The sequence below is a fragment of the Gymnoscopelus braueri genome, assembly GCF_963280865.1.
Source record: "Gymnoscopelus braueri genome assembly, chromosome: 10".
NCBI lineage: Eukaryota > Metazoa > Chordata > Actinopteri > Myctophiformes > Myctophidae > Gymnoscopelus > Gymnoscopelus braueri.
Genome location: NC_137611.1, coordinates 11,385,627 through 11,412,403, shown reverse-complemented (window position 1 = coordinate 11,412,403; position 26,777 = coordinate 11,385,627). Strand labels below are relative to the sequence as shown.

Sequence of the window (26,777 nt, the reverse complement as noted above, 5' to 3'; positions counted from 1 at the left end):
CTTCTCCTCAGCTACGTTATTTGTGTTGTATGTGGGCATCCGGTGCTGTAGCTACATGTGGAAGGCAGATGTTCCTGGAAATAATCACACATATAAGAAAAGAAAAAATATGAAGGCAAAACAAATCCGGACAACACTCTTCTGATCGCTACGGCACAAGATACATACCCATCATCACGGATATGTTAGTTTTTCTCCAATAACCGAAGAACAGAAATGGCTTGTGATCCAATGAACTACATAAAGGTACTAGAACCGTTCAAACTATGGGTTCATCCCCTGTTCTTTTTTAGTTTCAGAGATCCTTTTAAGCTGCTTGGCGACAAATTTCCATTCCATTATGACACAGACTGTGCCGGCAAAGACGACGAACCAGGTGACTGGATGCACGCCGAAGTAGAAGACGTGTGCCATGTTCTGCTTAAGATAAGAGATGGAGACTGTAGAAAAGTCTGCGTCTTTTAACAACACTAATTCAAAACTGGTAAAGCAAAGACCAGGCTCCAATGAAAAAGGCAGGGTGTGTTTTCTATTATTGTCTCTCTGCTATTGAGGTGCTATTGAGGCTGCTCAAGGTGTTTTGTTGTAATCCTTCAAATTGACAGATCTGGATTACACCTGCCTGTCACTGTCACCAGCCAATTAAGTCACTACAAACCACTTTTTTCTCACTTCTTGTTTTTCTTTATATATGAAAATCGCTGATCTACATGCTCCAAATGCAGCACATCATGAGTCATGACATGTTCTACGTTTGTATAAATGTAGAAATACTTTGAAATTGTTTTGGGGAAAAAATTGGGAGATTTTTAAAAACATTTAAAAACAAATTCTGCCCATAATGTCATGACCAACATAGGGACGTCAGATGAAAAACAAAAAACAAAAACAACAACAACAGAGGATCATAGGAAAAGGATGCTGAGAGAGTTTCATTTGGTGGGAAGTGAATGTATTAATAACAGATGAACCACATTCAATCCCTCATGTCTTACCTTCTAAGCAAGCTTTGAAACTTCTCCTCAGCTACGTTATTTGAGTTGTATGTGGGCATCTACAGCTACATGTAGAAAGCAGATGTTCCTGGAAATAATCACATAAGAAAATAAAAATATGAAGGCAAAACAAATCCGGACAACACTCTTCTGATCGCTACGGCACAAGATACATACCCCTGGTAGTTTTTCTTAAATAACAGAAATTGCATGTGATCCAATGAACTACATAAAGGTACTAGAGAACTGTTCAAACTGTGGGTTCATCCCCCTGTTCTTTTTCAGTGCCATGGATCCTTTTAAGCTGCACGCCGACAAATGTCCATTCCATTACGGTACAGACTATGCCGCCCAAGGCGATGAACCAGGAGACTGGATGCACGCCGAAGATGAAGAGTGCCATGTTCTGCACAAGATGAGAGGTGGAGGCTGTAGAAAAGTCTGCGTCTTTTAACAACACTAATTCAAAACTGGTAAAGCAAAGACCAGGCTCCGATGAAAAAGGCAGGGTGTTTTCTGTTATCGTCTCTCTGCTATTGAGGCTATTGAGGCTGCTCAAGGTGCTTTGTTGTAATCCTTCGAATTGACAGATCTGGATTACACCTGCCTGTCACTCTCACCAGCCAATTAAGCCACTGTACCGAGTCACTACAAAGCAGCAAAAGGGAAAACAATGCCGGTTTATCTCATTTTGTTGGTTTGACCACCAGGTTAGTTGAAAAAAGCGTGTTGGGGGTCATGCGATTAAAAATGTGCCAAGAGAAATATAAACAATCGGATCAAAACACCAAAAGGTCCCACAAGCTGTCCTCCTGCACCCCTCTGACAGTTTCTAGGGGAGTTCCAGAAGGGTTATATCTCCTTCAGGATGATGGGCTCACTGCTGCCTTATCCTTCTTGGGCATCCTGGGTCTGTCTGGTGGCTCCGCCAGCCACTTGATGAAGACATCGGTCAAGAGCCCACCCCAAAAGACGACGACCAGTGTGGTGTTGACGATCAAGACTGCCCAACTTAAAGGGTGCAACTGCAACATGATCTCAGATATGAGCTACTATAGGCTGCTCTGTCTGTGCATATATGTGCCTGGTGGACTAATCTCTCTCGTGCCTCCTATGCTGGATCTACTAGCCCTAAAGCTTTTTACGTGATAAAACCCTTGTATTAATTTAACTCTGAGAGTGTACAAATGAAACCTTTACGGGTCCATTTGGTTATATTTGTTCACTCTCAGAGATAGACGTGGGGAAATAAGATGGATACATTAATATTGAGGATTTTACTATAACGTGGTGCAAACAGCTTCAATCTCATTATGTAACAGAAGATAAAGTTGCATTAGAGGCACACAACCACTGAGTAACACAGTATAAACACATATAATGCACATCTTAAAGGTAAATAAATAGCCATCTCTGCTTTGTTGTCACAGTGAATAGCTCACACTGTTGTTGTGGTCACAGGTTAGTTGATGCAGATTGACCAGTAGTTTGACATCTGTTAACTGTCCACAGACATTAACTCGATTTAATACATCAGATATATCTAATTGTGGAAGGTGAGAACAATAACATACATTACCTGTAAGAATGACTTGTGCCAAGAGAAATATAAACAATCGGATCAAAACACCAAAAGGTCCCACAAGACGTCCTCCTGCACCCCTCTGACAGTTTCTAGGGGAGTTCCAGAAGGGTTATATCTCCTTCAGGATGATGGGCTCACTGCTGCCTTATCCTTCTTGGGCATCCTGGGTCTGTCTGGTGGCTCAGCCAGCCACTTGGGGAAGACATCGGTCAAGATCTTACCCCAATAGACGACGACCAGTGTGGTGTTGACGATCACGATTGCCCAACATAAAGGGTGCAACTGAAACATGATCTCAGCTATGAGCTACTATAGGCTGCTCTGTCTGTGCATATATATGCCTGGTGGACTAATCTCTCTCGTGCCTCCTTTGCTGGATCTAATAGCCCTAAAGCTTTTTACGTGATAAAACCCTGGTATTAATTTAACTCGGAGAGTGTACAAATGGAACCTTTACAGGTCCATTTGGTTATATTTGTTCACTCTCAGAGATAGACGTGGGGAAATAAGATGGATAAATTAATATTGAGGATTTTACTATAACGTGGTGCAAACAGCTTCAATCTCATTATGTAACAGAAGATAATGTTGCATTAGAGGCACACAACCACTGAGTAACACAGTATAAACACATATAAAGCACATCTTAAAGGTAAATAAATAGCCATCTCTGCTTTGTTGTCACAGTGAATAACTCGCACTGTTGTTGTGGTCACAGGTTAGTTGATGCAGATTGACCAGTAGTTTGACATCTGTTAACTGTCCACAGACATTAACTCGATTTAATACATCAGATATATCTAATTGTGGAAGGTGAGAACAATGACATACATTACCTGTAAGAATGACTTGTGCTCATCTGTTTGCAGGGTCTCCCTTTCAGATCAGAAGTGGAGAAAAAAAAGCGTGTTGGGGGTCATGCGATTAAAAATGTGCCAAGAGAAATATAAACACCAAAAGGTCCCACAAGCTGTCCTCCTGCAACCCTCTGACAGTTTCTATGGGAGTTCCAGAAGGGTTATAACTCCTTCAGGATGATGGGCTCACTGCTGTCTCATCCTTCTGGGGCATCCTGGGTCTGTCTGGTGGCTCCGCCATCCACTTGATGAAGCCATCGGTCAAGATCTTACCCCAATAGACGACGACCAGTGTGGTGTTGACGATCAAGATTGCCCAACATAAAGGGTGCAACTGCAACATGATCTCAGATATGAGCTACTGTAGGCTGCTCTGTCTTTACATATATATACCTGGTGGACTAATCTCTCTTGTGCCTCCTTTGCTGGATCTAATGGCCCTAAAGCTTTTTACGTGATAAAACCCTGGTATTAATTTAACTCTTGTGATCCAATTAACTACATAAAGGTACTAGAGAACCGTTCAAACTATGGGTTCATCCCCTGTTCTTTTTTAGTTTCAGAGATCCTTTTAAGCGCCTTGGCGACAAACTTCCATTCCATTAGGACACAGACTGTGCCGGCAAAGACGACGAACCAGGTGACTGGATGCACGCCGAAGATGAAGACGTGTGCCATGTTCTGCTTAAGATAAGAGATGGAGACTGTAGAAAAGTCTGCGTCTTTTAACAACACTAATTCAAAACTGGTAAAGCAAAGACCAGGCTCCAATGAAAAGGGCAGGGTGTGTTTTCTATTATTGTCTCTCTGCTATTGAGGTGCTATTGAGGCTGCTCAAGGTGTTTTGTTGTAATCCTTCAAATTGACAGATCTGGATTACACCTGCCTGTCACCAGCCAATTAAGTCACTACAAACTACTTTTTTTTCACTTCCTGTTTTTCTTTATATATGAAAATCGCTGATCTACAAGCTCCAAATGCAGCACATCATGAGTCATGACACGTTCTACGTTTGTAGAAATGTAGAAATACTTTGAAATAGTTTTGGAAAAACTACTATAGCTACTATACAGCTACTATAGGCTGCTCTGTCTGTACATATATATGCCTGGTGGACTAATCTCTCTTGTGCCTCCTTTGCTGGATCTAATGGCCCTAAAGCTTTTTACGTGATAAAACCCTGGTATTAATTTAACTCCGAGAGTGTACAAATGGAACCTTTACAGGTCCATTTGGTATTTGTTCACTCTCAGAGATAGACGTGGGGAAATAAGATGAATACATTAATATTTAGGATTTTACTATACAGTGGTGCAAACAGCTTCAATCTCATTATGTAACAGAAGATAATGTTGCATTAGAGGCACACAACCACTGAGTAACACAGTATAAACACATATAATGCACTTCTTAAAGGTAAATGAATAGCTGTATTGACACAGTGAATAGCTCACTCTTGTTGTGGTCAGTGCATGCTTTGGTTGACTAAAAACAAACAATGTATCCTGACAGGATGTTGGTTTAATATGACAGTCTGACCTTGTGAAGAAACTGAAAAAATAAAATAAAAATACTCATCTAAGAGTTCTCTTTTTTATTTATTTACCGTTTACCTTTGAGCAACCCGCCTGTCTGGAATACATAATCTGTGTTCCAGCCTTGCTGTTCTATCAGATATAATCCACAATCTAATCAAGACTGAAGACATAAGACTGACGTTTAATCTTGTTCCATGCATAAGGACAGATGTCTCTCACAGACGGACATTGAAACATACAGTCATCGTTTACATATAGCTAGCACATAGCTTGTATCCATAAGGAACCATGTGATAACAGTCACCATTATTTTACTCTGTATCAGAACCATGCTCAGGAATGTCACAGTTCTCATTTTCACCACCAGATGTCATGTGTAGCCCATTAGCATGGTAGGGGTTTTCCCCAATGGAGACTATTGCAGTTACACAACATAAAATAGGATGCTTTCACATATATTTCACTTATTTACAGAAGATTTGGCCATAACAGCCATGATTTTTTTTACAATACACACACAAGACTTAATATAGCCCAACTGTCATAAAAAGTAGGGATTTATTATGCACGTGGCATATAAATGGGCTACATAAGGATATGCATAAATGACAGTTAACATTAATAGAACAATTTGGACGGATTATTAGATTTGGCACTTTATCTTCCACCTCTCTCACCATCCTCAGCCACCTAATTCCAACACACTTTGCCAGTTTGGGATGGCTAAGGGTAGAAGTTAAGCAAATATCAATGGGATTGATATTTAAGATAGTCAAAGAGACAGTGCCCTCAATACCCTCACACCGGTCTAACTCAAAACAAGGCTAACCACAGCCCATGAGTTGGGCTACATCTGCATTCTACACAATTACATGTTTCCAAACAACACCTCCAAAATACGTATTTTTATGGACAATTCAGAAACCTTCCTACCAATGACGGCGACAATCATCGGTGGCAATTCAGAACTAATGGAAACCACAATATTTCTCTTCCCAGAAAGTTAACATGCTGAAATAGAAGCCATGGGCTTCCATCAATAAAAAAATCTTGTATGAAATGACCACTGATTATGTCATCAGTGGTAACTGTCCGCAGCCCACCTGAGGCACAGAGTAGACAGAATAGTACCATCTTATAATTGGGTGATGTGCTCCTTTAACAAAATGTATATTCACTTCAATGTATTTATATGTCCACTGTATAGCCTACTGTTTTCAAATGATTAGAAATAGGCTATCTATCTGCTATAAAATTATTCACTGTCTATACAGTATATGAATGTTTTGGGGTTAACTATAGACAGTGAGCAGAGCGTCTACATTACATTACAGTAAAAAAAATTTACATGGCCATGTCACTGATGTCAGGCCCATGATCATGTGACAGGCCTACTGTAAGGCCTATAGCCAACAGTGTTGTTTATTTTGTCAACCTTAATGCATAGGAGAAAAATCACAATGTTATCACTGGTGATGATGGGTCCCAGACAGTGACAAACATGAGTCAAATGAGAAACTCCCCCGTGTTCAAAGCTGGTGACCTTTGAAACTTGCAGATAGTGAGTGCATCATTGACGCATGCGTCTGCCTGGAGCAAAAATGCCCCACAACTAATCACAGAATCTGAAAAGTAGACCTATAGTTACAGATGACACTCCCTTTGCTTTTTTATCACTAATATAGATAGGCTGTATAGAGGAAACATAGCAGGATATACTGTACCTACCTCTAATATGCTTCTGATCTCATCCGGAACCGTTTAGACGACTGCAGTTCACTCACGTGTCTGTCTGGATATTTATTTTCCCTCGGCTGACAGGTCCAGTGATATAGTAAACTGTGGAAGATGTGGCCGCCGGTGGAAGTATTTGTTTTTCTGCTCTCTCTCCTGGCTCCGGGAGTTCTGTACACAATGAACAATGTTCCTCTGCTTCAGGAGTAAGTTAACACTATTTTACACCTTTTCATGTTCTATATAGTATAAAACACATGTTTTACAACCGTATACTTAGAAGGCAAAAGACCCTTTTAATTTCAAGGACCAGCTATTTGATACGTTTCAGGGCCACAGACCCAATTTGATTATTATCTCTGGGACCTTAATCTGAGAACATTACATTTTTTAGACATAAATAGGGTCGATTTGGTCCAGCATTCCGTTGTCATCTATGTACTGTAGGTATAGATATAACAGTAAAACTCAAAATAGCAATTATTGTACATTCTCTAGAATAATAGAATTTACTTGTAGGCTACATGTAATAATGGTGAAGATTAACTATCTGCTAAGGACCGCTGGAGGTCCGCGGACCCCACGTTGAGAGCCACTGATGTAGACTACATTGTCGGTCACATCTCTGCATTATTAAAAAAAACAGCAGGGGGTCTGTTGTAAAATTCACACTGTGTTAACAAATAAAGTGAGGAAAAGCTCTTTCAAATAACCTGTAGGAATGAAGGGGGGGGGAGGGTGTGGGGGTTGAGCTGTAGGAGACCAGTTCAGTTTGTTCATTGATGTCCTTCTGTACAGCTGACATAGAATGTATGAGTCATTTTATATCATTATACTGTATTCCTCAGACCTTTGCCTATCCTGGGACTGGGAATGTTCGTCCTGGGTTCAGTGCTGCTCCTGCTGCTCCTCACTGTGAAACACAAGAAGAACGTTGACCCCCTATTCTATGGTAGCTACAATCTGCACAATACGTCATCAGTGTTCATTTAAAGAGTGTACACATGGAAAAAAAAATGTACCCATATTATATGACGTTTCTTTCATTCCTGTGGCCCAGTGTTCGCAGAGTTCTCCTTCACCTGTTTGGTGGGCCTCACCAACGCTCTGGAGCAGGATGGGTACATCTCTGGTTTCATGGGCTTCTACCTGAAGAAGGTAAATTCTCAATTTTTGCCATTGATTCGATGACCTCAAGCCCTGATGTCAAAGCTTATACAGTATGTTCCCCGAATGCACAATTAGTTCTCTGTCTCTCTGTCTCTCAAATGTCTGTGGGCTGGATTGTGTCTCAACTCCCGCGTGGCCGCAAAGCTCAATACTTGGCTGTTCACTGTTCCACCCCAATAAAACCAAAATAAGTCTCTTAAAGTTGCAATCCGGGACTTATTCTATTAAATGAAGAAATTTGTATTTTAACTAATATGTATAGTAGAGTATGCTAATACAGTATAACATCTGCAATAGTCGGAGGTGGTCTCCCCGTCCATTGAGACATTTTTAGACCCTGGTGTCGGATAGTAGCCCTGCCTGAAGCTCATACGTGCAATATCTCCCCTGGACAAGCCCAGATTGTCTCTTGGATGAGCTGTAGAAATTCAAATCCCGGGTAGGACGTAGGAGTTACGGATTTCAGCTATTAAAAGGAGCAGTTACTATATTGGGGAAAATAACATCTTCACTGTGCGAAGATAATAACAGCTCCATAAACTGACATAAAAGAGCATTAAAGGACCTAGACAAGTCTTCTAGCTTGCCAAAAGAAATGACCCCCACTGTTTTTCTGTAAATATACTTGTACTGCTCCTAGAATTGATGTGTCCTCTTATATAGTATGTCTTTATATGTCTTGATGAATTGAATACATAGGACCACAATGGACACAATTAAGCCCTCAGGCTTTTAGCATTATGGTATAACTGTACCTCTGTACTTTTAGCAAACTGTTACTAAAGTATTCAATCAATCAATCAATCCAAACTCCATTGTGTGCTACAGGGGGAGCCTCATCTGATTTCTGCCTATGCTGTGATGATGTGCTACTGGGAGGGAGTGGTTCACTTCCTCCTCTTCCTCACCATGATCCACCGCATGTTCAGTGGGTAAGTTGTTTACTCCAAACCCCCCCCCCCCCCCCCCCCCTCATTTGGGATCGCCTTTTCATGTCTGTCCACCTTGTACGTTTTGACAAACTATCGGTCAAAACATCTGTAATCGGTGGGCTGGGAGTCTGCAAAATCGGGATCGGCATCTAACCCAAAACTCACTGGCAACATTCAGGGTCATAATGTAGTGTTTGTACTCTCTCCTCTCCGTGCAGGAAGTCCTATCGCAGCATGGGACTGTTGTGGGCGGGGTCGTCCATCGCCCAACAACTGGTCTTCATCCCTGGAGTGGTCATTGGTGAGACACACGCACGCACGCACGCAGGCACGCACACACACCCACACACACACACCCACACACACACACACACACACACACACACACACACACACACACACACACACACACACACACACACACACACACACACACACACACACACACACACACACACACACACACACACACACACACACACACACACGTGTGTATCCTCCTGCCATTGATAATATTCTCATTCGTTCAGGTAAATATGGGTCTAACATTCGCCCCGCCTTCTGGAGGAACACCCCCTTCCTGTTGGTGCCCATCTGGGCAGCCTCCCTGCTCTTCAGTAGGCCCAGGGAGATGCCAATCATTACAGCAGACAAGGTGAGTTATTAGCACTGGTTATCAAAGTGGGGTCCAGGAGGGGGTTCCCAGCAAAATGAGGAACAGTTTAAACACTTAAGCTCTATTTTATGTTCAGGCTATTCAAAAACGAAATTGTATTGTCAACATGCTGTAGCCTATTCAATATATATATATATATTTCTTTTTCAACAAACGTTGAAAAATCTTCTCGTATGGGGGTCCCTTGAAAAAAACATTTTCAAATGGAGGTCTGTGGCCAAAATATATACATTTTGGCCACTTGACATGAAAATCTTTGAGAACCATTGCGTTATAGGACATACTACTGTGCTTTTGTCCTGGTTGGGCTTGGATTTACAGCCATCTACCCAAACAAACATGAAGTGTGTATGGTAACAGGATTTGTGTCTGTGTTGAGCAGGTGGCTGCGGAGCAGAAGAGAAGCCTGCTGTTTCGTCCCGTCGACCTGCTGCTGTCACTGATGCTGTTGGGGGCCATGGCCTTCACCGTGTTCAGAGGTTTTGTGAGTAACGACACATGAAAGCCTTTGCACCGCTCCAGTATTTCACTCACATAAGCCTCACACAGTTAGGTAAGGCAGTTGGCACGCCACATGTTAGGCCTAGTGGACAAAGATATAGAGTGAGCCATGGGGAGAGAATCCTGATAGGCCTATTTTTCATGTCAAAAAGTAGCTTTATTCTGAATGTTTCTGTCCAGTGTTTAGCTAACTAAAAAAATGCTGTGTTGTTAGAACAACTGGCCCTCAAAAAGTCCTGTTTGTGGAAGAGCTCAAGGCTTGAACCACACCACATTCACAGCTGCAATCCAAGCCTATATTTGTGTTGCACTGGCTAATAAAATAAATCCAATCTTCTTTCCTTATAGGACCCCCTTCCCCCTACTGTGTTTTTGAGTAACCAAAAAAGACTGTTTCAGAAGCATTTCTTTCAGGCATGAGGAGGGACACCCTCACCCCGAACACCATGTTTGGTGATGCTCTTCTCTTCATCAAGTTTGCAAAACCCTGTTGAACAAACAAATGATGTCGCTGGCTTTAATCCTTCTGCTTGAACTAATCAAATCATTGATGAGCTCACTGTATATTGTCTGTCTGTCTGTCTGTCTGTCTGTCTGTCTGTCTGTCTGTCTGTCTGTCTGTCTGTCTGTCTGTCTGTCTGTCTGTCTGTCTGTCTGTCTGTCTGTTTGTCTGTCTCTCTGTCTGTCTGTCTGTCTGTCTGTCTGTCTGTCTGTCTGTCTGTCTGTCTGTCTGTCTGTCTGTCTGTCTGTCTGTCTGTCTGTCTGTCTGTCTGTTTGTCTGTCTGTCTGTCTCTCACTCACTGTATGAACAGTTGAAATATACTATGTAGAAAACGTAAAAACAAACTCATACTCTCTCTCTCTCTCTCCCCCTCTCCCTTGTCCCTCGTCCGCCACAGGTGGTGATGGACTGTCCCCTAGATTACTGCTTCACCTACATCTACCAGTATGAGCCCTATCTCAAAGACCCCGTTGGATTCCCCAAGGTCACGGTGAGTCCGAAGGGAGACACAACTCAGTTCACCACAATGAACCAGTGAAGAGGCGATGGAACCTTTTAGGGCCTAAAAGGTTCCATTCCCTCTTCACTGGTTCATAGGCTAAAATGAACAAAATCCTAACCCTGCTCCTGGTTTATCATTGCTGTGTAGATGTTGGTACATCTGTTCTACGCCCTGCCTCTGCTGGCGGTCTTTATCTACGGTCTGAGGACGCCTGGATGTAGTTGGATGCTGGACTGGACCCTCTTCTTTGCTGGGGCAATGATTCAGGTAAATTGTGTTTTTCAAGATAATTTGCCGTTAGTTTTGGATGCGACGTGAGCTTGTACATTGGCTATTTTCGCTATATTCGCTGTACAACACAGTATACAACACTCTCTATATATATAACACTCTTCTCTTCTCTTCTCTTCTCTTCTCTTCTCTTCTCTTCTCTTCTCTTCTCTTCTCTTCTCTTCTCTTCTCAGACTCAGTGGTGCCACCTCGGGGGGTCTCTACACTCTCGGACCCCCTTTACGTACAGGGTCCCTTCAGACAAGTGGTGGCCTATCGTCACCCTCAACGTCCTGTACGCCGTCGTACCCGTCCTGCTGGTCCTGCGGTGTCACTTCAGCCCCGCCTACTTCATGAAGCCCGTTCCTAAAGGCCAGACCAACAACGACAAAAAGAAAAAATAAACCACACACATATACACACACGCTGGCCCACAGGATTGTGGAGGCTCCAGCTATGAAGACTGTTTTCGTGCTGTGGGACCCAGCTTTTAAGGTCACTGGACTGTCTTTCATTGGCACACAAACTGCCTCAAACACAATATTTTTAAACCCACAGCGAGTGAGTGCAGAGGAGAAATCTGCTGAACGCTTCAATTTTTTAAAAACGCTGCTTCCTGACTCAACCGTTCCAAATCACTGTCACCTCGCTCAGCACTCCCTGCATGGACTATTGAACCCTGATAAAGGCTGTTTGTGTGGAGCTAAGGACGGTTCCACATGGCATAGCTTGGAAGTGCCGTATACACAGGGACCCATTTGCCATCTCTTCCCAGACAAATAACGCTATAAACTAAAAGCGCACAGCCCAGCGGCACGCTGGGAAAGACAGCTACACGGTTATTACAGAAATCCATCTGTGAGAACAATGCTCAGCAATCCTACTGTTTGTGTTTTACACACAACTTGTCTAGTTTGAAATGTTTTTCTTTTCTTTTTTTTCATTGATCTAAATCTGCCTTGATCGATGAGAACTACTCACTGTATTGGATTCGCGTATTTCACCCGAATATGTGAATGTTGGAGATGCTCGGCATAACTTGAAGAATTTATCGAATGTTTGTGAAGCTGGATGACTGACTGTACAGAGTTGCTGATAAGGGAGATAAATGCTATTTCACAACTTGGGCGTGGGGCCTGGGCGGTGGGGCGTGGGACGTGCGGGCGAGGGGTTGATCAAAGAGAGACCCTCAACAGACCTTCATGGTCTATTATTACATTCTATAAAGTCATTGCTAATATTACATTTAAAACGTAATATTATCAATTTGAGTTTGTGTTCGAGTCTTTTGTTTTGTGTTGTTTTTATGTATAGGCTGCTGTATATGGGATGCATTATGAGTTTGCTGGACAACATGTTGTTTTTGTTTTGTTTGATATGTGAGAAAATAAATCATATGCCCCTTAATGAACCCTTTTTTTTTTTGTATTCAGGTCATGTCAGTCTCCTCAAATGAACTCGTGTCATATACTGTACAATGTTCTTATCTTTAGACCTTAACAGAGATTATTGATCAGATTGTGAAACATAGCTGGCTTCATTTTCCAGCAAATTAGTTTTCAATCATCCGATTTAAACCTTTGGTTTATTGCTCGATACGACTCGTTATCTTGAAGATCATTTCTTGTTGGCAGTGGTGGACAGTAACGAATACAATTCTTTGCGTGGTTTGTTATGCCCTACAAAGCCAAAGGGCAGTAACTAGGGGATTTCTTTTTTACTGATAAATGGGTTTAAAAGTGTTTCAGCTGGTCAGCCTAATGAAGATATAATCTTATAAGTGATATTACACTAATTATATATCTGTTATTGATCTGTTTATCCCCCAAAAGGCTAAATTGACCTTTGGGATACACAAATAAGTCTGTGCGTCCAAAAACGTAGTTACTGCACTTACTTGACTAATTGTATTTTTGGAGACTTTCACTCCACTGCATGTGAAAGATAAATATTGTACTTTTGACTGCAATGTGCACTTGTAGTTGAGCAATATTTACTTGAGTATCTACACACTATACTGTGACTCGAGTAGTGTGGTTGTGTACTTTGTCCACCACTCTGTCGGCACTCCGCAAGTGATACTGTTGTGTGACGGAGCATAAATTATTAGGCAATAGGACTTGATCTGTTGACCCCGACATAGTCTCCTACCGGTGATGTCACCATGTCCTTAGTTGCGAGCCGCGGTGGCCCAGTGAACTCTGATCTTCCTGCCTGTGGTTGTCACACTGATAAGAGTTGAACCCTGTATAGTGGCTGTCAGACATAGAAATGACATAAGTTCTGTATACTAACATACTGTTTAGAGACAGTGTTACAAACTCTTTTAAGGCCTGCTTACCTAACCACTCTGACCAATGTTCATAAATACAAAAAGTGGCATCCACCCCTTGTGTGTCTAACAAGAATTCAACCTACTGTGTATAGAGGCCCCTGTGTTAACTGGCCCAAGCCAGGGATTACACACAACACCAAAGTAGGTGAATTATACAAGCAAAGTTTGCTCTGGGATTCAAAACACAAGGCTACAAGCGGAAGTTTACAAACTGATTACGAAGGTTAGGCAAGAGAGGGCCAAAGGCTTCTATAGGACAGCAGATGGATCTGATTAGTGGAGGTGGATTCAGAGGAGCAGGACGGCAAATGGGAAGGGAAAGCAGTGAAGCACAATTGGCTTGATTGGGATCATATGACAAGGTGATTAGTGACTGGAGGAGTCTGCAGAGAAAGATAGAGGGAGGGAGAGACCCAGGGAGAGACAGACAGCCAGGACACTGAAACCCAGACAAACCCGAAACAACGTGGAACGTATCAGACAGTTCTGTGTGTTGCAGTCTTTCATGCAGCGTAAGCTGCAGCAGTGGTTCTCAATTTGGGATTCCAGGGGTCCCCAGCTAAATTATTAACATATAACATAGGCTGCAGTTTATATGGTATACAGTAAAGCAGTGGTTCTCACACTTTTTCATGTCAAGGACGGACCCCCACTTTGACACATATTAGCCCATGGACCCCCATTTGAAAAGGTATGCCAGGGACCCCCATAAGAGAAGATTTTTTACGGCTATAGCAGTGATTCTCAAACATTTTCATTTCAAGGACCCCCAGTTTGATATGCATTAGGCTACGGACCCCCATTTGATACTATGTTGATCTCTGGGACCTCAATCTATACTATATCATCATCTGTTTTAATTTAACAAATGGAACCAAAATGGACCCGTTAGGGTCCATTAACGGGTCCATTTAGTTCCATCTATACACTCTCAGAGTGTATCAAATAGACTTGGTTTCTAACTATCAATCATTTGGCTAGGGACCCCCTGGAACCTCTTCAAGGACCCCTGGGGGTCCCCGGAACCCCCCTTTGAGAACCACTGCCGTAAAGGAATTCTGGATGAAATGACAGACCATATCGGACCAAATCATGATCATCAATAAAAATAAAAATAAAGTTATTATAGGTTGATAATCACTGGGCTGCTACAGTACCGAATGAAAAGCAAATTCACACGCCTCACAGTTGTAAGGTTTTTTAGAGCTATAGGTCACCTTTTTCACAATCATATTTTGTTTTCCTTGGCTGACAGATAGGTGCCATGACTCATGAGTACTCTGGCTGGGGACATTTGTAATATTTGACAGTAGCACATTTTGTTCTCATTCACCTGCTGGGGGCACACTTTAGCCACATTAACCCTGGCATCCAAAATAGCCAAAAACGTAACCATTTTCAAATAGCCGATGTATTAATAGGTTTAAAGTGCTCATGTGTTAGTCGCTTCTTTTTGGGCTTGTTTTCATAGACCTGGTTGTTTATTTCTCTCGCAAAATCTGGCAACACTGGACACCAGCCACAAATTGCTCCTTGTACCAGACAGGATAAGGTCATTGTTCACCGAGCACAATGAAGTGAAAGGCAGAGAACAGAAACCTAGGCTGAATAAAGGACGATCAGATAAAGACTTCTGATTGGGTTTCTTGTGCTGGAGTGCCTCAGATAGAAACGATACGACCGTGTGTCTGCACTACTACTACTTCTCTGACAAAAGAGAAGGGTTACAGGCGGTAATACTGTGATACATGCGGTAAAATAAATGATATAGGTCTATGTTGTTAACTGAAACAAAAAAAAACTAAATCAAAACTAAAATGAACAATGCAAAACTAACAAAAATCTAAAGTAACTAAAATGAATTAGAATTGTAAAATTATCTTTGTTTTAGTTTTTCCACCATCAGGTGTCTTTCATCCTACCTTTTCAGCTTCTATAAATCAAGGCTTTCCTCCCAATACTTGAAAAACAAAAACTAAGACAAAAGAAAGAAAAAGTAATCTAAAACTAGTCAATTCCTAAAACTAAAACTACTAACCTTATAAAACAATATAAAGGGAAACTGAAACCAATCACCGAACTGAAAAACTAAACAGAGAAGAGAAATGAATGAATACGCTGATATGCATTTTATTCCCCCACTTTATTAAGAACGTAACACAACAGCAGGACAGGAAAAAGTCATAAAGTTTCATTTATACTCCGTTGTACGACCGTGCCGCTGGGCGAAAATAACCGATTTTCAAAGGCTATAAGGTCCTTAAACACTTTCCGTGTGGTTCATTCGCCCAAGAATATATATTTTTGAACTGCTGTTTGAGTACATCCGCACAGAATTTGAATATTATGTGCAGATAAAGCAATTTTTTAAAATTTGGAATGAGGTCGATTTTTCATCACAAATAAAGGCCTCAACCTGTATGAATGAGACATCAGCTATTACTTGCCAGCGATTTTCGTATCGTTTATTCATCACACCATAAGGCTCGACAATCGGTTGTCGTCAAGCGATACCGTCGTGAGACGGAGTATGAAATTAGGCTTCAGAACACCCAAAAAAAAGGGGGGGGGGGGCGAGACAGATCAAAATATCAAAGAGGGCCTAAAGACAACAGTTGTGCGTCTCACCCGTCTGTTAATATAGCCGTGCAAAGACTGAGAGTAGTTAGCGATTCAGATACAATCAAGCGGTTATCTCGGGACAGTATTGAACGGAATCCATCACCACCAGTCTAAAATCAATGGGACTCATTCATTAGCTGAGAGTGCTGCTTACAGTGATGGTGGGGGGGGGGGGGGTTCTATCTGATTGGAGAAGGTCCAGCTATTAATGAAGAATCAGCCAATAACAAACAAACAACCACAATATTTGCAGTAACGTTACAGAGATTAGAGACAATCAAAAGGATTAATTCTGTTACCCATTGACTGTACGAATGGGGCACCGGCATATAAAAGAGTAAGTTACGCCGGCTGTCTAAACAGTAAGTAAAAAAAGAAACCAAGCATATTCACTAGCAAACGGTTGATAATAAATAGTAAACATTACACAAAAACATTGCAAATATTAGAAAACAGCATGTACAATATAGAGCAAAAAAACAGACTCGCTAGTCAGGTGTTCTATGGGGAAAGGAAGAATTAAAACCTGATTTATAGTTCGTCGTATGACGGTGTAGGGTGCCAAAAAGAATCCCAAAAGAATTTGCCGATGTACAAGCTCACAATGGGTTGTGACGCGCAGGGGTAATCGCCATGGTGGCTTATGGTGGACATTTGTCAAAATTCTATTTTTGCCACGAACATGCAAAATGAATAGACAAACACATAAAGAGCTAGCCCTGAATGACCATTACAGGTCCATAACTCTGAGAGTGTACAAATGGAACCAAATGGACCCGTACACTCTCAGAGTTATGGGGATCCTTGAAAATAAAACGCTTGAGAGCCACTGTCCTATTAGCGGACTCCTAATGTGCCATACAGTGTCATAGTAAATCAGTGTCATACATAATTCTGAAGAAAACCTGGAGACTGACATTCAGTAATTGGGTCTTATGATCAAAATAAGAACCTTACAATGTTGTGTAAAAACGAAATCTAGAATTTGCCACGGACTAGGCCAAGTCTTGCCACGGACACATTTGTCCGTGTACGGACACATTGATGACCCCTGGTGACGCGCTGTGAGCTTGTAGATCAGCCGCTTCCGGTACGGGACACGGTCATAACGACGGAGTACGAATCATACAAAAAGCTCAGGGGTTATTTATTTGAGACTGAACGCTATCTTGCATAAATTACATCTGTGCTTTGTAAAAGGAATACTAGAAGGAATACCGCTTTCCACGTAGGGTGAAGACTAAATAAAACTGCGCCTCACATTTTCCCTACACACACCCTCATGAACACACACGCACACACACACACACACGCACACACACACGCGCGCGCACACACACACACGCAAGGTTATTTATGAATAGGTTGTCGATCTACTGAGATATTACAGACCTTGTTAGTCGGACAAACACGGTTAGTGTTCACATGGACCTGGGCTAAACTGGCCAACCACACATAAGAGACCCCCAAAACACTAAAGATCAATAAAGGGGTTATGGTGGTGATATGTGTTTTAAAAAATTACCTTAAAGAATACCGTATCCAACCGTAGCGAGCTAAACAGAGACAAGGTAAGAAGTCGACAGGAACATGGGAATGGATCTGATCTGTTGAACTATTGTCTTTATTATGGGTCCTGGTTGGCGCCAGGCATTGTGGGTCTTGTAGTATCATTTGGTTCAGTAGTGGCTGTGTGCGTCGTCAGCGCCCCGGTGCCCTTCCCCGCCGTGTCTCCTGTGATTCCGGCGTTCCCTGCGCTGGTGGTGGTGGCGCCGGTATCGGTGGGATCGTCGGGCTAAGGAGCGGAATTGAAAGAACGCCTGGGTTAATATGATATCGTTGCTGTCAGGCAGAAACTCAATATTCTAACTTTTTTCTATTCAATTTGTTTTTGTAAATTAATGCCCTACTTGATCATACTACAGCGTCACACAAAAGTATCAAAAGTAGCATATCTACAAGCTCGAAACGCAGCTCGAAACACAGTGCAGAGGGATGCGCTTTGAGCTTGTGGATCTGCTACTTTTGATGCTTTTGAATTTGAATCCTGAAGAATAACAGTTTTGGACATAATGAGGTTTACGCCCGACAGAGACAATATAAGTCTTGTCTAACCCCATCTTCTCTGATCTCCTCTGAACTCAGCCAGACTAATCTCATCCACCTCATATCTACATAATTGTATACTGTATACTTAAGCACCCGGAACTAGTGGCAAGCAAACTGACCCTATGGGAGCCAACCCAGGGCAAAGCCGGGAAAGGTAAGAAGCGCACCACCTACGTAGAAGCACTGCGGCGCGACAGCTTGGCTAACAACCCCGTAGAGCTCAAGACCCTGACGTTAGATAGGAGAGTGTGGAGGGCAGCGATTCAGGAGTCCCGAGTGGGTGTTGGCTAGACTGCACTCTCGCATCACATATACAATAGGAGCGCCAATAGATAAATGTTTAAAATGCTTGCTCAGTCTGCACACTTCCACACTGCCATCGTTACTTTACAATAAAAAATAAAAAAAGCATATAACATGCATTGGACATACTGACAATATTTGAGTTATATTTATTACATTTGTATGTAAATTAATAATAAAAAGAAAATATAGCAACAGATTGTGAAGTTGCGGAATAAGAGTATTGCTTCCCCCCAAAAAACAATATTATGATTATGAAATACTACTTTGAATAACTGTAAGCTGACGGCTGCTATTATTCGTATGCTTCCAGTTGTGTTGGGAAACTTTTTTCTTCTTTAAAGCAAAGCTTTACACAGGTGTTGAGAGTGCGACATCTAGTGGCTTAATGTTGTCTAGTGCAGTGGTTCTCAAAAAGGGGTCTGGGGACCCCCAGGGGTCCTTGAGGGGGTTCCAGGGGGTCCCCAGCAAAATGTGTTAATACAGCATCACAATCATTTTAACCCCTTTATCTATATTTATCTATACTAGACCATACCCGTCGGGGGATATGAGCACCACGCGCGCGCCATGGTCCGCTTGTTTCACGGATGTGGCAACACCGGCGCTTGTTTGACGCACATGATTTGGCAACCCGGGAGCCAGCGAACACAAAAACGCTAATAAACAGCTGACATTTGAGCACTGAGTGCCGCGCTATGAGTTTGTATATCTGCTATTTTTGAATAGCCAAATAAATCTAAAAAAATTACACACAGATGCGTTCCCGGTCTTAATGGGTTAAAGCAGAACATTGCGAGGGCCACTCACACTTTGTACAGATGATCTTGGGATGCTCCCAGCTGCCGTCGGTGCGACAGCGCGCGGTGGGGATGTGCCGCTGGTAGAAGCCGTCGGCGCACTGGTAGCGCACCACCGCGTGGATGTCATAGTGAGACCTGCGTCGGCCAATCAGATGGGCGTTCTCCACCGCAGGCGGGGTTCCACACAACACTGCCAAACACGATTGGATAAAAAGCAATATTCCATGTTGGGGTTATACAGACATACAGTGGTGTAAAGTAACTAGGTACATTTACTCAAGTACTGTACTTAAGTACAATTTTGAGGTATCTCCAGTAAATTACTTTACTGGAGTATTTCCTTCTACTCCACTACATCAGGCAAATATTGTACTTTTACTCCACTACCATTATTTGGAAACTTTAGTTACTACTTACTTTGCAGATTATTATCAACAAATTATTACATCATAAAACATACATTTACCACTTTAGCCCTATTTTATACCTAGGCTATTTGAAAATAGCCGATCTACAAGCTACATCGCGACGCGTTGTAAATTTAGAATTACGGACTTTTACTTGTAACAGAGTACTTCTACATTGCAGTATTGATACTTTTACTTAAGTAAAACATTTGAATACTTTTTCCACCACTGCAGACATACTGTATACTGTGGAAAAGACTATTATCACATTGCTTGGTTGAATGCTGGATTCTGCGGCCTATTATTTTTTTCATAGCTGCTGTGCTCAATAACACATCATTCACAATCAGCTCATTCACAACGCATGGAACTATAGAATCTAATCGACTATTTCCTTTAAGGAAAGAAATGGAATTCTATTTTTTTAAATCAATTTTGTTGTTATACTTTGTGCCAAATCATTGATTTACTTATTGAGTAGCCATGCAATAAGCAGGATAATGAAGGAAGAGGGAGGTCATTATTGGGAAATAAACCCCTTCAGGGTGATTCAAGACCCCTCTGCTTAGTGTCGTGGTCCTGCATGCATCACCCTGTCTGGGTTTATTTCTCAATAATGACCACCTCACTGTTCATTATTCCGAACTGGTAAACCACATAATTTAGCCTGCTCTGGCGATAGTTACAACAGCTGGCGGTTTATTGCTGAATAAAGAAATGACAAAATAAATTGAGATTAAGTCAAACCTCTCACATCTGTCACATCAGATGCATAATATTATGACACGAGAGAAGAGATCGTTAAGCATTTGCAAGGTTGAAGTAGTTCACTGCCTCAAAGGATTTTCTGATAATATTCTACATACATACATCAATACTTTATTTCTCCTCCAAAGTGAGTAATAATGTTCTACCAGGGCTAAACATAGCAATAACTAGCCTGACACACTAGACTGCACTTACAACAAGACAAGACTATACTTTCACCCGCTATTAACCCATTCAATCCGGGGATGCATCTCTGTCATTTTAGATTTCTTTGGCTATTCAAAAATAGCATATATACAAGCTCATAGCGCGGCGAGTGCCGCGCTATGAGCTTGTATATCTGCTATTTTTGAAAAAAATTTAACCTGAAAATGTGTGAAAATCTTTGAATATATGTATTTTTAAGCGAACATTTGTAACTCAAATCTTTGCTTCTGGGGGTCCCTGGAACAAAATATTTGGCAAATGTTTAAAAAAATATATATTCGAAGATTTGCACACATTTTTTACGATTTTTCAAAAATAGCAGATCTACAAACTCTGTAGCGGCTATATCTGCTATTTTTGAATAGCCAAAGAAATCTTAAAATGACACACAGATGCGTTCCCGGTCTAAATGGGTTAACAGAAAGTCATTTCCAGGGAGCAGATTAGATGGGTACTCGGGAAAGGAGACAGCGGTGCCGTAACACGATTGAGTGCCCTCGTCTGGCTGACATTTCCGGAAAGGCTGACGAGGGACAAAATACCAGAGGACAGCGATATTACAGCTCAATGTGGCAGCTCTTTATTGCGTCCTCAGAGATGACAGCGTTTGCTGCTGAATCTCCAGCGTCGGGGCGCATGGTACTGTAGCAAAGCCAGAGGGAGCTAATGGGGCTCTGCGGAGGGCCGGGCCCACAGCCAAGCCACGCAACCATGAGACCGTTTGCCAGACAGAATGATCCAGAGTGCTGAATCCCTTCTTTATCCCGAGCCACAATTCCACAATACCCTCTCGCTGTCTTTCTCTCTTTCAAGCCCGATTTATGCTTTGTGGCTCGACGGTGTTGCTCGCCCAGAAATAGCCGATCTACAAGCTCACACAACCTGTTGCGTCGCCGGTGGTGGAAAAAGTACTTAAGTAAGTGTAGAAGTACTCTGTTACAAGTAAAAGTCCGGAATTCAAAATTTACATCGGTAGAAGTATAAAAGTATTGGTATCAAAATGTACTTAAAGTACTAAAAGTAAAAGTACTAAAATGTTTGAAAATAGCAGATCTGCAAGCTCACAAAGCTTGTATATCGGCTATTTTCAAATAGCCACGGTATAAAATAGAGCGAAAGTAGTTAATGTATGTTTTATGATATAATAATTTATATCTGCATAGTAACTAGTAACTAAAGTTTTCCAACAATTGTTGTGGAGTAAAAGTACAACATTTGCCTCTGAGATGTAATGGAGTAGAAGTAAAAGTATAGACAATTGGAAATACTCCAGTAAAGTAAAAGTATCTCAAAATTGTACTTAAGTACATTACTTGAGTAAATGTACTTTTACACCACTGCGCGTCGCGTCTATTTTCGGCGAGCAAAGCCGTCGTACGACGGAGCATTTATTAAGCATCATTGTCAAGCTGCTGTCTTTATTTAGACTCCAGTCTGTTCCTTTCAGAAGTTCTTTGGATCCTCTCTTGCCCATGGCACTGAAACAGAGATTTATGGTCTCTGAAACAACGATTCTACATATTCAAACATCTGTGGTTGCTCCGAGGGAAATCCTATGAATCTATAGTGAAGCCCACAGAGATCACATGCAGACAGACTGGGTGGGGCCCACGCAAGGAAGGAAATTATACTCAACACAAACACCTGCTAAAATGCTTCAGGTGGGAATTTCACATCCCCGCCAGTGAGCAAGGCACCACGGGCTGACTATAAATCCAGCAACACTATCGCTGGTCTGGTTTAGTTTGCGCAAGCCCTCGAGTGGAAGACACAACGCCGCTAGACACTAGAAGGAGACTGATGCTGCTTTCAGAGCCAATATAAGTTTGACAAAGAAGCCGTCTTCATTCGGTTCGTCTGTTCCATCAATCTTCAGGACCATCTGTCCGTAATGACATTTTATGGAGGAGAGATTGCCACACAGCTATAAAAGTCTAACCGGCTGACTTCATGGGCGATTTCAGTGGGTTTGAAAGAGAACGTTCTTCTCAATAAAAGAGAAGAAAAGGGCGAGAGGCAGACAGAGGGAATGATGTGGCTGGATGGTCAGATGGTCAATAACTCCTGTACAGTCAAGACAATTGGCAAAAAGCAATATCTCTCTACTTGAATTAGAACACCACTCTATTATTACAGTACTTTAGCTCCACTATACTGAACGTGTCAAGTCCCGAGTCAAGGGTGCAGTTGGTCCTCATCCTCGCTGCCGAGCAACTCAACTGTGTCAAAACGATCGGCCACTTGTGGACTAATAACTTCTATTTTCCACTCCACAAATTAAAATGCCCTTCAATGGCACAACTCGCGTATTAACTGAGTAACCAGTGCATTTTAAACTGAACAACTGACACATTTTTAAACAAACAACTGGGTATTTTCAATCTATAGAGTAGCCAATTACTTTTACCCCTTTTTTCTCTCAATTTAGACGTTATGCCAATGAACCCTCCACACACATTTCTGTGTTTTGCCACTGGCTGTTTGTTGTACCCTATAGTGGCTCACCTGCCAGTGAGGAGCCCTCACCGGGAGGATGTTGCGCCGCCATTGTACTCCTTTCGTTCACCCTCCTTGCCCGGCTTCCTTCCCCCGACCACGACCAATATGTTCATATTGACGACACTCGTCGGGGTGATGCACCACCATCATCACCCCGAGCAGCTCCACCCGAGCAGCACCCAACTGAACATATTTTCAACTGAACACACACTTTCCACTAACAAGCTTAAAGTCTTTACTGGAGTCAGATGTGCTAATTAAGTGTGTGATTTGCACGCTGTGGGCACAATAACCCACGGTGGGGGCATGTTCCAGTACCTGTGCCCTTCTTGCATATGTAGGGCAGGTTGTAGTTGCAGGGCACGTCGTTCCACTTGCCATCCTCGTGGGCGATGGTCAGGACACAGTCCTCCCCGCCTGCGAAGAAGTTGTCCGGCTGGCTCTCCCTCCAGTTCTCATACACCTGCACAACAACCACAATTCACAGTTCAATTCCACATAACCAACAACGTGATGTAAATAATCAATTCAAGTGCCTCTTTTGACGATCATTTTACCCCTTTTTTTCACAATTTTGTCATTATGCCAATAAATTCCTAACCACACATTTCTGTGCTGCCACTGCTGTTCACCTCGTTCAAGTCTATGGGGAGCCACCACCCGGGAGGACGCGTCAACAACCCCCGCTGACCGTGACCACCCCAGTCCATATAGGAGTCATTGTGTGGTGACAAAGATCGCCCTCCTTGCCGGCTTTTCCCTTCCCCAAAGACGGGCAATGGTGTTCGCTTGGCCACACTTGGCCATGCCTGACGCACCGTGGTGAATTCAACTCCCTAGACTGGTGGAAATTCAGGTACTTTACCCGTGCGCCACATTATTTCTTAAGTCTAGTCGAGATTTTGTGCTGTACTCTCAACATTGGGGCACATGAGGCAGACATTTGGTTCAAATAGCCATGATATTATTCCAACCCATACCACAAAAAAAGACATCATAACAAATATATTATATAAAATGTTAAATTCCTGACCTATTTATCTCTAGGGTCAGATGAGAAACCTCCTCCTTCCAGTAAAGTGGTTTTGCAGAAGATGACGAACACGAGATATGTTTTTTCTGATGGATTTCCATGCCTTTTAGTATATTTATAAGAGTATAAAATGACTTGTGAGTGGGTTTCAAAAGGCCATCGGGTTCGTAGCGCTGCCTCTGTACTTAAACAAAATATGAAAACTCTTAAGTTCACATAAAGTGGTTTGGAAGGAGATGAGCGCACAACAACATTGTTTTTATCAGATGGCATTTCCATGCCTTTTGCACAATGGCTTTGAGTGGGTTTCAAAAGGCCATTGGGTTCATAGCGTTTAGCACTTAAAGAAACATTGAAAACTTTAAAGTTCAATTAAAGGAGAAAAAACTACTGCATAGCGGTTGGATGCCTCAACCAGTTGCCGTTTACATCTGTGTCTATCCAGACTCATATACAGTATAGTTAGTATATGTACTGTAGCAAATGAAGACTTTAAAGGAATTTAATTAACATGTTTTAAATTGTGAGCTCCCAGTGACCTTGACCTTTGACCACCTACTTCTAATCAGCTCATCCTTGAGTCCAAGTGGACGTTTGTGCCAAAAATGTGATGGAATACAAGGTGCTCCTGACATATCGCACTCACAAGGTTGGAACGGACGGACGGACGGACGAGCAGTCGAACGATCGGACAACCTTAAAACATAATGCCTAGGGCACGGCTGTACGCTGGCAGAGGTATACTTAAAAAAAATGTCCTTGTGCTATTCTAACGATCTTGGACAGTTAAATTGATACCTACAAACACAGAAAGCCATCTCTCTAAGCTGTAAATCAGAGAAACGGGCCTTGGATCGGGTGACACTGACATTCATTCAGTGTGACACTGACATTCAGTCACTAATTCCATTGACATTGAATTAATGACTGACCGACTTTGTGGGCTCGTAGAATTTATGTTCACGCAAAAGCATGTGTTATTTGAATGTAGGGCTTACATCTGTGAATCACTCATATCCCAGTGAGATCACCACAGGGGTTCTGTCACAGTGTCACCGTGTCCTAGGAGGTGTTTAATTATTGTCGCTGTCGGGTGGAAACCTTGTATTTCCATGACAGTTACTTTACAGGCAATGGACAAAAGAACCTGTGTTCCATTGTAGATCCAGTCTGAGTCATAGTGACATGAGAGTGACAATGTGGTCCGCCATTTTAATATACGAAGAAGAAGATTGGTACACTGTCAGAGTTAGATGTGACTCATTGAATCTTTCATTATTAAATGAACACAAAGGATTTATCTTTATTGTGTTGCGTTTTTATTGTGATATGGATCTCCCTTGGGTCTAAAATAAAGATTGAATTGAATTGATGTTACAGTGTATGAAGACAGTAACGAGTCTAACCAGGTCCATTTGTAACTGTTAAGGGTATACAGACGTGACCAAATGGACTACATTTGTATACTCGACATGACTCAGGGAAATAAGCAACAAAGGACTTTAACAGTGTATGAGGACTAACTAGGTCCCTTTGTAACTGTGAGAGTACAAACATAACCAAATGGACCCGTTGTATACTCTCACACTCAGACGTGGAAATAGGGCCTTTTTCAATGCATGAAGACGGCAATGAGTCTCACCAGGTCGTTGCTGTCAGTCCACTGGAAGTCGTCCTCCACGGTGCGGTCGTTCAGGCCGATCCAGGCGTTGTCGTGACCGAGGCCTGACGGAGACAAATGACTTCATTACTTCATTACCAACGCTGTCTACATGCATACATTTACACATGCACATGAATTCACACGTTCGCACACAAAATGACATCAAGGGCACTCGGACGAAGCACGCACGCACGCACGCACGCACGCACGCACGCACGCACGCACGCACGCACGCACGCACGCACGCACGCACGCACGCACGCACGCACACACACACACACACACACACACACACACACACACACACACACACACACACACACACACACACACACACACACACACACACACACACACACACACACACACACACACACACACACACACACACACCATTGATGAACTCCTGCTCGGTGACGGAGGTGACACTGCTGAGGTGGGCGCTGTGCTCTCTGCAGTCTTTCTCTGCATCTTCCCAGGTGTGCCTGTGGGTGAAATACCTGCAAAGGAAGAACAACGTACGTGAATGAATGAATTTTATGTACAGCCCTTTGGGACATGTTTTGTGATACTGTGCTATAATAAAAATGTACTTGACTTGACTTGACTTTACACAGACAGACAGACAGACAGACAGACAGACAGACAGACAGACAGACAGACAGACAGACAGACAGACAGACAGACAGATACCTGTAGCAGTGACCATGGAACTTCCTCCAGCCGTGCTCACATCCTTCGATGTCTATAAAGATGGACAGTCAGA

General features: G+C 42.4%; 2 protein-coding genes across 2 annotated transcripts in view; one reads left to right on the top strand and one right to left on the bottom strand.

The window, feature by feature from the left end:
- Nucleotides 1–6,823: 6,823 nt before the first annotated feature.
- On the top strand, nt 6,824–11,666 carry LOC308094060 (transmembrane 6 superfamily member 2-like; the record flags this gene model as incomplete). Its single annotated transcript, XM_080440510.1, has 10 exons — nt 6,824–6,915; nt 7,558–7,661; nt 7,770–7,867; nt 8,708–8,811; nt 9,030–9,112; nt 9,342–9,466; nt 9,870–9,971; nt 10,888–10,980; nt 11,140–11,259; nt 11,457–11,666. The coding sequence occupies 10 exons, from the start codon at nt 6,824–6,826 to the stop codon at nt 11,664–11,666; spliced, it is 1,131 nt and encodes a 376-aa protein (XP_080296636.1).
- Nucleotides 11,667–17,898: 6,232 nt separating this feature from the next.
- The window catches only part of LOC308093361 (neurocan core protein-like), a gene marked incomplete at both ends in the record, with an annotated part of 80,037 nt that continues 71,158 nt past the window's right edge, over nt 17,899–26,777 (bottom strand). Inside the window, 6 exon segments of the mRNA XM_080439696.1 lie at nt 17,899–18,014; nt 19,442–19,624; nt 23,634–23,778; nt 25,991–26,073; nt 26,405–26,511; nt 26,705–26,756. Coding sequence (XP_080295822.1) covers nt 17,899–18,014; nt 19,442–19,624; nt 23,634–23,778; nt 25,991–26,073; nt 26,405–26,511; nt 26,705–26,756 — 686 coding nt within the window.